At 42.7% G+C, this 15349-nt stretch overlaps 1 protein-coding gene and 1 long non-coding RNA gene across 3 annotated transcripts in view; both read right to left on the reverse strand.

The window, feature by feature from the left end:
* Positions 1–260: 260 nt before the first annotated feature.
* LOC120438625 overlaps positions 261–15349 on the reverse strand; it is a 335811-nt gene continuing 320722 nt past the window's right edge. Inside the window, exons 6-13 of one of the 2 annotated variants that reach the window (XM_039609046.1) lie at positions 4798–4839; positions 4419–4694; positions 4108–4344; positions 3791–4012; positions 3635–3703; positions 2571–2594; positions 2446–2487; positions 261–1484 (exon numbers count right to left, since the gene is read on the reverse strand). In XM_039609046.1, coding sequence (XP_039464980.1) covers positions 1246–1484; positions 2446–2487; positions 2571–2594; positions 3635–3703; positions 3791–4012; positions 4108–4344; positions 4419–4694; positions 4798–4839 — 1151 coding nt within the window. In that variant the 3' untranslated portion in view covers positions 261–1245. Of the gene's footprint in view, positions 1485–2445; positions 2488–2570; positions 2601–3634; positions 3704–3790; positions 4013–4107; positions 4345–4418; positions 4695–4797; positions 4840–15349 lie in introns of both variants that reach the window. The other variant, XM_039609047.1, reaches the window with a different exon arrangement.
* On the reverse strand, positions 11121–12197 carry LOC120438698. The gene is made up of 3 exons (XR_005612055.1): positions 12044–12197; positions 11618–11709; positions 11121–11223 (listed from the first exon to the last, which is right to left on the reverse strand). It is a non-coding gene; the product is annotated as an uncharacterized LOC120438698 (long non-coding RNA).

Here is a 15349-nt window from a genome sequence, read left to right on the forward strand (position 1 = left end):
AATTAAGTTACTTTCTATTTAATTTGAAGTTTTAAGAAGTTATTTGGCTGATTTTTGTTTATAATTTTCCACAAAATAAACAGCATATTATTTTTAAACAATGGAGTCAGAAGTGCGTTCTGAAACAAACCTCCCGTTGCCACCCATGGCCTTTTCTTGCACTGTTTTGGTGTTTGGAACATAAAAGGCTGTGACAACATGACACATGTCCTGATTCGTGTTTGAGGTAAGAGACAAACGACTGGAGGTCCATTGTGTGTCAAGAATAGTGATTTTATTATACGCATATATGTGCGGGAAAGAAGAGCATTATTACACCACCAGCGCCATCTCCCTCCGAACGAGAGATACACAGTCATATTTATAACAGTTAATGACGATGATCATGCGTCAAAGCAGTTGGATTTACTGGAAATCCACGTATCAATTCCCGTAATCCAAGAACATTCCAGTACATTGGACCCTTAGAGACCCTTCACTCCCCGCCAAATGTTTCCTGTTATTGCTTCCACAGTTACGTACGCTGGACAGATCACCAAGCAATCTTGAGCAAAACAATTCTAGAAACTGTGTGTGTATGTGTGCAGGCCCCACCATGTGTCTTGAACTCAGTAAACCTCCTACTAGTCATTTGTTACCAGGCAGACTCCACTGCAGCAGGTTTCTGCCTCTATGGTGTTTGTACCTGATATGAGATGTGTTGTATTGTGAACATATATGCAATCCTTTAATAGCTTGGGTCACCTTAACCTCACGCTGCCTGTAGCTTCAGACCCTTAATTAACCTAACCAAGCTTCAACTCTCTAATAAACACAAAATGGAATATAGATAACATGAGTACAGTTAAACCTGCAATGAAAGATTATTATGCAATTATTATGTAATTATGGTCCCCCCTGAAATACAAACTGTAATATAACATCAAGAGATTCATATTAATGCTTTGATGAAATGATAATGATAAATGATGCAACTGTAAAAATACTGGTTATGAATAGTAACAGTAAAACAATTTCCTAATCTCCACACACAGGAGACAGGATGGAAGAACTAGACTAACTTGGAAGACAACAGGAGGAGACGCACATGATGGGCTGGGAGAATGTACAGAGGCACAGCAATAAACCCAAACCTAACTAATCCATACTGACAGTAAAAATTAGAACTTTTCTCCAATATAGCAAAAGAGGAACCAAGATACAGTAATACTGCAGATGCTGGTACCCTGACACACAGTCTGCAGCTTAGAAGGCATGCTCAGTGGTGACATCATCAGTGTCATCATCAGTGACATCATCACCATCTTCAGCCAGTCCCTGACCTCCTCCATCACGCTGGCTCATCTCCATGGAGACGGCCGGTTTGTTTGGTGTCTTCCTGCTCCAAGAGATGGACAGCAGCAGACCAGTGGAGATGCAGTACGGACAGAAGACCACTAGATGGCAGAAGAGCCTCAGCACAGACTCAGAGGGGAGAGGAGGACCTGAAAGAGGAGGACACAGAGGAGGAGTCAGGAGGTCTTTATGAGTCAAATGACTCCATACAGTACTTTGAATCCTGCATGATGTAGACATAGAGCTGCCTGTTATAACCGCACAGAGCCTTGTGCATTTTGCTGTAAGTAAATTTGCACTGAAGGCCAGCCTTGTATCTACAGCTCTGACCTTTGACCCTCAGGTGTACATGTTTGTAGGTCAGATCTGACCCAAACCTGTGGGTGTTGCAGGCCAAGGTTACATTGTTAGAACTGTGGTTTTATGGTCTTTGTAGTTCCTCTTGTGGAAGCCAGGTTTTTTCTTAGTGTTCGAGGCCCTTTGAGTGAGTGTGGACACACCAAGAGAGTGAATTCCCCTCAGAGTTTCATAAACTTTGAAAAATTTGTTACAATAAAAAAATAGTTAAGTCAGAAAAAAATGTTAAAAAATGTTAATAATGGATTGGATTTATATAGCGCTTTTCAAGGCACCCAAAGCGCTTTATAATGCCATTATTCATTCACTCTCACATTCACACACTGGTGGAGGCAAGCTATAGTTGTAGCCACAGCTGCCCTGGGGCAGACTGATAGAAGTGAGGCTGCCATATCGTGCCATCGGCCCCTCTGGCCAACACCAGTAGGCGGTAAAGTGTCTTGCCCAAGGACACAACGACCAGGACAGAGAGCATGGGGATCAAACCGGCGACCTTCCGGTTACAGATGCACTTCCCAACCCCCTGAGCCACAGGGGGTTTAAAGCTGTTTAAAGAATGATAAAACAGCAGCTCTTGTGTCAAGCAGGAAAAACTGAGCAGAAGCTGAAACTTTATTTATCAGCTGTAAACAGTCAGTCAGATAAAGGAGAGAAGAAGAAGAAGAGGCTGACCGAGGATTGTTAGACATGATGATGGAGCAGTGACCACAGAGCACCTACATCACCTCAGCGTTCCTGTTACCTTCAACTCACCTGTAGAAACTGTCAGAGCAGACAGCAGCAGCACACACCCACCTGCAATAGGACAGAGGTCACTAAAGGTCACCAAAGGTCAGAGGTCATGATGAGGACAGACAGGTGTAGGAACATCAGCTCACCTGCAGCAGTCAGCAGAAACAGGCCTGAAACTGAAGAACACACTGATCAGAGATCAAATGGTCACATGACCAAAGAGAAACATTCAGAAGGTCTGGTAGGTCGAAGTAAACAGACGGGGAATTGGACACTGTAGCCTTCAGATTAGTGTCACCACTGTCTTGGTGGAGATGATTGAACTCGGCAGTCTGCTCCTTGCTATCTAAAATACAACAGGACACTGGTGCAAATTTTCGACCATCTCACACTTCTGTTTAATTAGTTTTCTGTTTCACGTTTATTCAGCTGTGTGAAAACCAAGGAGGAACCCACCTGGGGGATTAATAAAGTTTTATTGTATCTAATCTAATCTAATCTAATCTAATCACTTTAATCTCAGCCAAACAGATTTACTCGCGAACAAATAAAAAACTGAAAAAAGGACAAACAATAACATTTTTTAGGTTGTCTAAGTGACTTCTATATTAGTTTAACCTGATTAGCGAAAGTCCGCGGTGATCTGAAAATGATGTGCCGGGAGTTGGACTGTTCTCGGCGGCTTCAGTGACCCTCGAGCTCTCAGCCAGCTATCGAGCTGGTGGGTAACAGACGTCTCAGAAAACGTCAGAGTACTTTTGCAGATATGCGATATCTTTATAAACCGAGCAGATATTTGAAGTTTACATAGCTACATATCAAAATATGTTACAAGTTTATTTTGTGACCCAGAAAGATTAATAAGAGTAATTTTAAAACTTAGTAGCGACCGCCATTGCTGGAAACTGGAGTTTGGCTGGGCCGCACTATGAATTCTGGGATATGGTGGGCGATGAAGGACACACCCAACCAATCCTTAAAATTCAGTGAAAAGGAGGACGCATTTGTCAGCTGCATTCGAAGGAATCTATGAATCTGGACAGCCTTCAGCCCGTCACTGTAACGTCATCGGCCTACAAATGCATTGTCAGCAGGATGCAGCTTATGAATTTTGACACCACCATTGGTTACTGTTCCCACACATCAATAACCCACAGCGCCCTCCAGTGGTGGAAACACAGATAATACACGTAACATGAAGGAGACTCACAGCAGAGGCAGACGCTCCGTCTCAGACAGCCGTCACCTCCACAGCTCCACAGGTCTGCTCCCCGACCTCCTACATCACACAGAGAAACATCAGCACAGGAGGAGTAATGGTGCACATCAAACTCATGTGACTTTTACTTCTGTGCAGGTTTATCACCTTTTAGTTTACTGCAGAGGAACGAAACTCCACCCAGAACCAGAACCAGGAGAACCCCAGAGACCAGACCTGCCACAACTGGGACCAGGAGGGAGGGAGGAGGAGGAGGAGAAGAACAGGGAGGACACGTAAGACCAGTTTCTACAGGAGGTGCAAAGTTTGTGGAGGTGCTTGGAGGAGGAGGACAGTGAGGAGGAGGAGGACGGATGATTTTGAGAGGATCTGGAGGAGAGATGATGAAGATGGTTCAGTCAGTTTATTATCAGGTCACAATGTTACATCAGGTTTTAAACAGGAAGTGATGTCAGTGTTCTGACCTCTGACCCTCAGAGAGCTCTGAGGAGACGTTCCTCCCTGATTAGTAGAACACCAGTAGAGACCTTCATCAGCCTGCGTGATGTTAGTGATGATGTGCTCTGGTTTATGACCAACAGAACTTCCTTTGATGAAGAAATAAGCTTCGACTGTGGCACCATTCCTCTGTCTGCAGCGCAGAATGACATCACTTCCTGTCCTCACAGGAAGTGCAGGGATCTCCAGGATGACACCTTTATCTGACCATCAGAGACAAACAGAGTTAATGAGAGCAGAGTCACACAGACACAGAGACACAGCTGGAACATCTCACCTGTAGTGTCTGATTGGACACTGAAGGAGACTCTGTCACTCTGCTGTCCAGAGGAGTCCTCACACCAGAAGGTTTCATTGGGAGCAGAAAGATCCACAACACAGTAGGAACCAAGAAGCCTCCCAAAGCCTGGAGCTGCTCCACAGTCCTCAGTGGGTCCTCCTCTGGTCCTCTTCACTGTCCATCCATCAGCTGTCTGTCCATCATCAACACAACTCAGATCCACTAAAGATCCTCTGACGAACTGCTGAAGGTTTGGACCGACAGACAGAGACACTGGAGGACACACACACACACACACACACACACATGCACACAGAGTAAATGTATTTGTGTTCTTGTTGGAGTCTCACTGATTGTTTTCACTTCATCAACTCACCTGCAGAAACAGTCGGTGCAGACAGCAGCAGCACACACACACCTGCAACAGGAGGTCAGAGGTCACTAAAGGTCAGAGGTCACTAAAGGTCAGAGGTCACAAACAGGCAGACCACAGTCTTTACCCAGACCCTGTCAGATCCAAACAAACCAAATCAGATTTTCCAACCTGCAGTCAGCTGATGTGACTAACGTGGACCTGAAGCTTGTAAGAGGTGACCTTCCACCACTGAGACCACTTTCTCAGCTTTGACTCTGAGCATCGTCACCATGTTTGGCTCCACACACTAAAGCAGTTTCTCCACAGTCAACATAATCACAGCTAAATATGGTTCCCAGCTCATCAGTGAGCTCCTCCACATGTGTGTGAGGCTCTGAGTCAGCCAGGGTTAAAATCCTGGCAGCACAAGCTGGAGCTCAGTTTACTCACAGAGCAGAAACGTGCAAAAGCACAGGAGAGTGGAAACTGTGGTTGAGATGTGTTACCAGTATAACTGAGACACAGTCATTTATTATTATTATTATGTATGTATTATTATGTATATTATTATGTTAAAATGGAGCATTAATGCATATGAACAGTCTTACATATCTGTTTACTTCTATGTTGCATCTACATATATGTACAGAGGCTTGCAAAAGTAAGGCCTGTAGTCTTGTCTGTGAAACGGTGACATTTGTACTAAAGACTAATCACATACATAACAGTGGCACAGTCAGGCTACCACACTGGATTTAGTCAAAGGGATGTTTTTTAATGAAACTATTTCATGGTTTAATCACCAGGCATTGTGTTGTACATAGAGATGGCACAATACCACTTTTTTATGATACCGATATCATAAATTTGGATATCTGCCGATACCGATATGAATCAGATATAGTGTATTTTTTAATCAATAAAACTTTTTTAAAATTGTGTTAGAGAAAATCTTATATTCTTTTCGTGCAGCCGAGTACATCAAGTGTTTAACACAGAAGCTGTGCAGGTCTGAGATCAGCAGCTTTGTGAAACACCAAACTGAGGTCCTGTTAATGCTGATATATAGTGACACAGTTACATGAGTGATTAATCCTTCTGTTTTTTTGTCTTTAACTTTATCAATAAAGCTGCAGCTTTCACTACAGCACGTGTGGTACTTTAACCTTTGTACTGTTTTCATCAGTTCATTTTGCAGTTAACATGTGAACATGTTGGATGATCTGTCTGCTGTCACTGGGTGGTGCTGAGGTCTGAATCTGAGGGCAGCTCCTGTAATCACAAACAGAACAGAACCATCAAACTCAGATATAAATTTTATCCCTCAATATTGAAATGAAGCTGATTCTTCTGTCCTCACACACTCAGGATCTGAAGTTCTTCTCTTACATTTTTTCAGTATTGCACAATAGTACTTTAATCCATAGTTCCTGATTAATGAGGAGTTACTGAAGTACAAGCTTTTAATAAAGATGTTACTGTCTTTACACACGTCGACACAGAAAACCTGCTGTTGTTTGCACATATTTAATATTCACCTCTGCACAGAAGCTGCAGCAGGGTGCAGCCTGTTGTTTTTTGAACTATAATACTTGTAATAAAAGTACAGTGACAGTAATTAGTGACTGATTAGCCCGGAACGTTTCTCTTGATTTCTTTGGTAAGTTCATTCACCTGCACAGATTAGCTAAACGAACCCTGACAGCTGAGTGCTCATCTTAGCTAGCTAGGTCTCAGGACCGAGCTAAGGACTGTAGTTACGGATTAGCTTACAAACACGTTTAACTTACCGAAAAAGTGCAGCGGGGCCTCGGGTCCTTCTGGGTAGTCCAGTTTACTGAAGAACACCTCAGGCTGTCAGGTTAAAACAATCGGTCGTGTTTTCGTAGCGTAAACGAAGGGCGTCCTCTCAGAGCCTACGCTCTATCTGCTATTCCCGAACAGAGATACGCAAGTTTCTCCGTGACTGCAGCTGCCAGTCAAAGCTGCTACGATGACGTTTCACCTCAATTTAACACCACCGCGGTAGAAATGGACTACTTGCACTAAGGCATGTGACGTATTTCCGTTTCCAAATACTACCGCTTGGGCGTTTCCGGTATGTTTGTTTATGTATTGGTAGCTACGCTAATGTCACTTCAGAATGAGTATAAAAAGGAAAGTATTTAAAACAGAACATTTTCAAAAACAGGAGAAGAAATACTCCGAGCATTGCTGTGTCCCACTTTGTTCGGCTTCAGCCAAATTTAACGGCATACTAAGTTTTCATGGCTTTCCGACCCATTCCGACTTGAGAAGACAATGGCTGGTAAACATACGCCGGGATCATTTCACGATTACCTCTCACACCAGGGTCTGCAGCAGACACTTTGCCAGTGATCAACTCATAGAGCCAACAACCCTTGATGGTCGAAGGCGGCTTATTAAAGGTGCTGTACCAACACTTTTTGAGTGGAATGGCTATAAAGTTGAACCACCGCGGCGTAGTGTTTGGGAGAGAACGGAGCGACGCCCTGAACTAGTTCCTGCTGACGATCAAGAAGAGCACAGTCTTACAAGAGATCATGACTACTCCTCAGTCCCTGAGCCGTCTGCATTAGACATATCTGCATCAGCTGCAGAAGACCTGTCCAAAGACGTGGAGACTCTGAGGAAGGAAATACAGGAGTTACGTGTCCAGCGAGAATTTGGGTTACAGCGTTTTGCTGGCTCCGACACTGACATCCGATTCTATACCAGGTACACCTAAGCTCTATTCAAGCTAACTGTTTAAAATATACCAAAGTCACCATCAGTTAAATTTCGAAAGTGTTTCCAGTCTTAATGAAAACAAAATAGATATTTACTTTTTCTCTGCTGATTGTGTGTTTCATGTAGATGCTTTAGTATTTAAACAATATGCTACAGGTAAAATACAACACCAAATAGACTCTTAATCAGACTATGTTATACAGCATACCATTAGCATATTTGTCACAGTTTACATTATTTTTATGTCAGTGTGTAATGTTAATTAATGATTGACATGATGTTTGTCTCTCTCATGAATAGATTTCCAAGCTATGATCATTTGATGGCATTTTGGTTTTGATTGAGCCTTGCATCTACAAAATGATCCGGGTTTCAAGAGCCAAGTCAGCTGCCAATAGGAACGAAGAATTGTTGACACCTGCACGCACATCAACGGTAGGTTATGGGTTTGTTGGTAGTTAGAACTAGAGGTGTAATGTTAATGTATTTATGTACAATTACATTACATTATGTACAATAACATACATACACAGGTATATATATGCTAAATGACTCAGCATCCTTTACATACATACACCTGTGTACTACAGCACCTCATTGTTTACCCCATGGTACAGTATGGTATGCATAACCATTACAAAACATTTAGCCAAGAAAAGCATAATTTTACTAGTTCATAGCTTAAGGAGTAACATTTTCCTTTTGTTTTCACCTTCCAGAGGCAGCTGCTACAGCCAATTGACGAGTTCTTTCTCTTCCTGGTTTTCCTGTCAGTTGGTTTGAAGGAGAGGGACCTGGCACACCGATTTAACATACACCAGTCCACAGTGAGCCGCATTATTGCAACATGGACAAATTTTCTTGCCACTGCACTGGGGTCTCAGTGCATCTGGCTTACACGTGAAGAAGTGCAAGCTTACCTCCCTGAGGAATTCAAAGATTTCTCAGACACCCAGATGATCCTTGACTGTACAGAGCTGAGGTGTCAGACACCATCCTCACCACTTCTCCAGAGTGAAATGTACTCTTCGTACAAATCCCACTGTACGATGAAAGCCCTGGTTGGCATAGCTCCACATGGTCCAGTGACATTCATCTCTAATCTGTATGCTGGTTCGGTTAGTGACAAGGAACTATTCAAACAATCAGGCATTGCTGAGAAGTTGACTGAAGACATGGCAGTGATGGTAGATAAGGGCTTCCTAATCACCGATTGTTGTAAATGCAAAGTGTACTGCCCACCTTTTCTATCTAAGCAGAAGCAGATGCCAGCATACCAGGTTAAGGAGACGCAGGCCATAGCCAGACTCAGGGTACATGTGGAGCGAGTCATTAGGAGGATAAAACAGAACAAACTTTTGATAGCATCATTACCATGTCACACATGTTTACAATATCAACCAACTGTTTGCAGTAGCATGTATGCTGTCAAATTACCAGAACACAGCATTAGTTAAAAATGGGTTAAGTGAGACAAGATGGACTTTTCCCAAGACACCAGTGCCAGTACAAGTAACTTATGGAAAATGACCTGCAGCTGAGGCCACTACAGTTGCATTTCTTCCTTGACAAAACTTGATTACAGAACTGGTACTTGAGTGCTGATAGTTGAGTTACAGTTATTGATAATTCTAATTCATTGCAAATGTTGAATGTTAATAATACTGTTTAATTATACTACTATATTACTATTCATATTCAACAAAATTGTTTATCAAAATTATAAAGTAAATCACTAAATCGTTTTAAAATCATAAGTGACATTGTGCTTTTGTAACATCCAAAATACCATTTGTCATTTTCTTCATTCAGTTGTGTTATTGTCTAAATGTATGTCAGTATGCTAGGCATGGATTTTTAAATACTTACCATGTAAATAAGTTCAGCACAAATTCAATGTTTTAATGTGTGTTTTTAAAAAATGAAATTGATGCCATTGCTTAAATAACAGTTTATTGATTTCACATAAAAGTAACATGTAACAACAAGTAACAACAAAATAATTCATGAAATACATTGCAAATAAAACATCAGTTATTTTGTTCCAGCCAGCCTGAAGAATCTGTTTTCCTTTTTGCTATGTTTTCACTGTTCATTTTTCCAAACACAGGTATTTTGGCATATATATGTAAAAAAAGAAATAGTCAGCCTTTTCTCTGATTGCATTGTGCACATCTGTATCCATGTATATTCTTTGCACTAGGTAGTCCTCTTGTGCCCACACAACAAAGTCACACCACTGCATCCCACTGATGAGCAGTTGTCCTTGCACTTGCCAGTAATATGCGTGGCTATTTTTTAGTTTAGGGGTACCACATTCCATCTGCACATATTTGCAGTCAATAAAGTTTTGTACATTGGGACATTTGAATTCGACAAGGCCAAACTGGGGGTATTCATTGGGGTCAAAAACAACACCATCAGGAGATGCAGCAAGCCAGGGGGCAATGGGGTGAATGACCAGACCACAGGGTGAGTAGTTAACATTCATTAGCCTACTATACTCTGCTGCTATTGCAGGCTCCATCTCAGTTCCTCTCCTCATGTCTGCTGTCTGCCTTGTTCCCTTCAATATACGCTCTGCTAGTGACTCTGCCGAGCTCTGGCCTCTGACGTGACACACCTCCCGAAACCTAGAGGCAGTCACTCTGGGCCTGCGGAGCTGATGCCACTCAGATGAAGAGCTTTGCTCACGTGTAGCTTCCTCTATTTTGTGAGCCATTTCCAGAGTTACAGACAAGCTTTTCAGATGCAGAAGCTCTTCTTCTGAGCACACAAACACACAATCTGATGGCAAGATGTCATACCCTCCAGAGGCAAGTGCGGTGTTGGTGGTGCATCACGGTGTAGTGTGATGTACCGGGTTGTCAAAACCGGCTGCTGATATGACAGAACACTGCCCTCCTGCACCAGCCCAAAAGCACTTTCCACAAGGGGCTTGTCAGGTCTCATGTTCATTGTGGTCACAAGTGGCCTGTCCTCAATATTAAATTTTGCATATGCCTCCGTTATTCTGAACAAGCAGGGATCTGGTAACGGACCCACCATGCCTCTGTAGAAGCCACTCCTAAAGAAAACATCAATGACAATAATGTAAGGAAGAAGGTTATTATACTGAACAACAACTAAACTAAAAACTAAAAGGTGTAAAACAGTGGTGCATAAGTTAGAGACAGTCATGTACATATACATCCCAGAGTTTGTTCATACATACATGTGTCAGAATAGGTATTAATTTACATACAACATTACACTTTCTGAAGACACATGTATGTATGAACAAATAGCAACATGCATTTGTAACACAGGAAACCAAATTTTACAAATCTAATTACCGTACTCCAGTCTGGGCCATCCTATTTGGTACCGGCTTAGTGAAGATCATGGAGTTGATGGGTCCTGGCTTCACACCCTAACAGAAGACACATTTACTATGGATGGTGTTGCTGTTCATATGTAAACATGGACTAATTCAAAAACTTTAACCTAATTTAAATTACCACTGTCCGTGGCTTGTGCCATTGCTGTTCAGATTCCGTGCAGCTATGCACAGGGGGGGACAACCGGCACTCTGAGTTGTGAGTATTGTGCTGTTTGGAAGAGCAGTGCCACAGTGTGATTGCACATAACAGCGCCTGCCACACAGGAGCACTGGCTATGTGTCAGTACCACCGGCGATGAATCCAGAAGCTTAATCTACGAAGAAAGAACGAAAATTAAAAATGTAACATCATCCTCATGGAAGAGCCGAACAGGAACATAGTTCAGTGTTATGGTTACTGACCCCTACAGGCTTACCCTCCTGAATGCATAGTGTTTCCTTCTCTCCCTATTAAAACAACTTAACCATCCTTGATAACTGTAATAACTTAGATTGTGTATATTTGCAGTATTAACTTGGTGTCAAATGTTTCTGATCACCCAAACACACGTTGATTAAACTATCTGACTAGTCAAATTAGGAGTGATAAAGCAGGGAGACAAGGAAAACATTCAAGTTGATGGGCCTTTAGGAATGCACTTAACTAATGCTTAAATGAACTGAACCCCACTGAACGGGATTAACAACTTTACACAGCTTCCTGCCTACACTTAGTCTGTGTGGTGCCTCACTCTTCCTCATTGACCTGTAGCACAGGGCTCTCACACCGACCTCCCCTGACAACCTGTCTTTATTGGACACTGAATAAAGATACAAGTACCATTAGCATTATTTCTGTATTACTCATGTCAGCACGTCTTAAACATATGTACTTTACACTTAGCAAGAGTAGCATTAGGTAGTTAACTACCTCCTTAGTTAGCCAACTACCTAACGCTATTATAACAGTGTCTAACAACAAAAGCGACATTAGTTAAGAAAACCTCAACTATAGTTTCGGACGACATAAAACACCGTTTAAGAAAACATGTAATGTAGAGAATTGACATCAAATGAAGGACATAGCGGAGTAACGTAGTGTTTGCATTTGACGTTAGCTAACGTTTCTTTGTCGGTTAATTTACGTTTTCTTACCTTCGTAGTTGTGTATATATGATGCAGCATATAACTTAAATCCTTTATCCAATTTGCTGGCTGGGGTAGTCGTCACTCTGCAAATCCGATGAACATCAGTGATGTTCAATTTTGGGAGCTCTTGTAGGCAGCGAGTGTAGAACGTCGCCATGGTTTAACCATACCGGAAGCACCGGGGCAGGACTACATAGAACGCGGAAGTGATTGTGCAAGTAGTCCATTAGAATCAAACTTATGGGAAAGGTACGGTGGCCCTGAAGTGCAAACCACAAAAACAAATCACAAAACGCACAACAAATTGAAAAGCGCAAAAACAAATCTCTTAACGCAAAAACAAATTGAAAAGCGCAAAAACAAATCACAAAACGCACAACAAATTGAAAAGCGCAAAAACAAATCTCTTAACGCAAAAACAAATTGAAAAGCGCAAAAACAAATCACAAAACGCACAACAAATTTAAAAGCGCAAAAACAAATTTAAAAGCGCAAAAACAAATCTCTTAACGCAAAAACAAATCTCTTAACGCAAAAACAAATTGAAAAGCGCAACAACAAATCACTTAACGCAAAAACAAATTGAAAAGCGCAAAAACAAATCACAAAACGCACAACAAATTGAAAAGCGCAAAAACAAAAACCAAACCGGGTAGGTAGGTACCAATGCTGCAACAACAGGCATCACTGATTGGATGATGGATCCGGTAGCCTTTTGAACCGGAAGTTGTTCTGTTCGGAAGTTTGGTGACTGCTCTACCAACTTGTCTTTGAGTGAAGGTTTAAGGTCATAGGACATATAAATAACTGCAACTTGAATCTTTACTGAAGCTCAGTATTTGACACAGAGTTCACTCAAATGAATTTCACTCACATGTGCTGTACCTGCACATGTGATGTGACAATAGAAGTGATTTGATTTGAGAGTTCAAGCTCACTGCTGTAATAACTTATGATTAATATAATAACTACAATATTGGCCATATCATATTTACACTGACTTTAGTCTCATGAACAACATTAGCTAATTGTTATTTACTAGCTAATCTTAAATGACTGTTCAGTACAGATATGAATGCCAGCAATCATATTTTACAGTCCTGTGGTCTCAGCCTCAGATACTTATTAAATCACACAAAGCTCGTGTAGAAACAAACACACGAACAAAATATCTCCTTCATTTCCATCAAAGCTGTATGAAACGTTTCCAGCGGTTGGTGTTATGGTTGCTGGGCAACCTGGGCAGCGCGACGGAGGCTAGACTGTCCCATTTCACAAGCCTCGCACTTCCGGCCTTTGAGTACGCGGCCCTTGAGGATCGTTGAGGCTGCGTACTTTAAGGCTGCAGATCCTGAATTGGGATACAGCCGTTGACTGCTCTTTCTCATAACCACTGTTGGGGTTATGTTTTATTATTGTCATTTGTATTAAGAAACATGTAATCATTTGTGTTTAGAAGTATATAGTTGATGGCATATTGAAAGAATGTCTCATCCTAGGAGGTCTGTAACAACTCTGTGTAGCATGAAGAGGGGAGTGCGTCCACTCCTCTTTAGAGTGTTCTGGCATAGATCACACTCCTCCTAGGAGAGGGGTATCTTCTCTTGCTGATATATGGTATAGCAAACACACGTATATCTGGTTAAGTATAAGAGCCTTTTGTTCAGATGTACCGCTAGACTCCGGGCACCAGCCTTGGGGAGTCTTCCTGGGGTCACATCTTGACCCCACACACACACAGATACACACACACACACACACACACACACACACACACACACACACAAGGTATTCTTTGTTCACATGTATACCTATAAGATGTCATATGTTAATGAACCTATGCATAGTCATGTAACCACAATAAAAGGAGTGCTATGGGAAACCTGGCTGAGAGTCTGACGGTGGTCAAGTGGGTGGAACGACACTTGGCTCCAGGCAGGCCTCCTCATGCATGAGTAACACAAAGACGTTGCCTACTTGTGTCTTGTTCTTTGCTGTGTAGCAAATTGTCCTGAACATTCCAGCAAATAGGTTTATGCTACAAACCTATCATTAATTGGTCCTTCTTGAGCCGGATCCTTGGAATCGACATTCACCGGGGGAAAAAGGGACACGCCGAAAGACTGACGTCAGCCAGGACTTATAGAGGTCCTGTAACAAAGACCCGAGACGTGAGAATTCGCCATCAGGCCGGTGGATTAGCCGTCTGTTTTTCTCCTCGATGGATGACGATTGACGGGATCTGACGGGACTGATGCTGCACGCAATAAGCAACACCAAGTAAGTTCAATGAGTACGACTCTATAACCGTGTGAAAGAGATTACTGTAGCTGCGTGGGTTCACGCGAGCACGGTCGCGCGGTTTCACTCGGACCTGAGCTGTGCGGTTAATCGCAGGCTTATAAATAAAAGAGAGCGACGGCTCCTTAATTGCACGGCCGCGCGGTTTCACGCGGGCCTCTGCCGTGCGGTTTCACGCAGGCAGGTGCAGCTCAGTGACTGCGCGGGTACACGCGAGTCCAGGAGCGTAACAGCCGTGCGGGTTCACGCAGGCAGGGTAAAATTGTAGACATATTTTGTGTTGATGTTGTGAGAGTGTCCGTGTGAGTGGGTGCGGAGCAGAACACGCGGTCTGTGACGTCAGCTGTTGTTGTTATTATGGGTTCCCAAGCAACCAAGAGTGCGTCAGAGGGTGACGAGAAGTTTATGATGAAATTCGCTCCTGGAAGCACAAAGTATTTAGGACATTGGCGCAAGAAATATGGTTTTGAAGGTAAATTGGTTGTAGGACAATGTCAAATGTTAATAGACCAGTTGACAGTAAAGGCAGCTTGTGCAAAAGGGAAATTGAAACAGGAGAGAAAGTTACAGCTGGCATCTGCAAAACTGTGGTTAGAGCAGGCGCAGAAAAGACAGGAGGCAGTGAATGCAAAGAGGGCAGCTTTGCAGGCATTAGCTGTGAAACCTGAAGATGAGACCGTGCAGTCGACTTCAGTGGTGCTGACGTTAAGAGACCAACAGCGTAGAGCAGCATTAGAGAGGGAGAGAGAGGCCAGAGAGGAGGAAGAAAAGCAGGAGCAGGAAAGGAGAGAGAGAGAGGAGGAGGATAGAGTGCGACAGGAGTTTGGGGATGTCGCAGCACAATATTTAAGCCCTTATAACACTAGATCCAAAACAAAAACGGGTGAGACGAGTGCAGCTGGTATGCCTGTCTACCCTGCCCTAGATACCTTTCCCATGGTGGAGGTCGCGAATCCCCATTTTGGTGTTGCAGGTGACGAAAACCGTGTTATTTGTGTTTACAGGCCATGG

This window comes from Oreochromis aureus, linkage group 3, assembly GCF_013358895.1.
Source record: "Oreochromis aureus strain Israel breed Guangdong linkage group 3, ZZ_aureus, whole genome shotgun sequence".
Taxonomy (NCBI): Eukaryota; Metazoa; Chordata; class Actinopteri; order Cichliformes; family Cichlidae; genus Oreochromis; species Oreochromis aureus.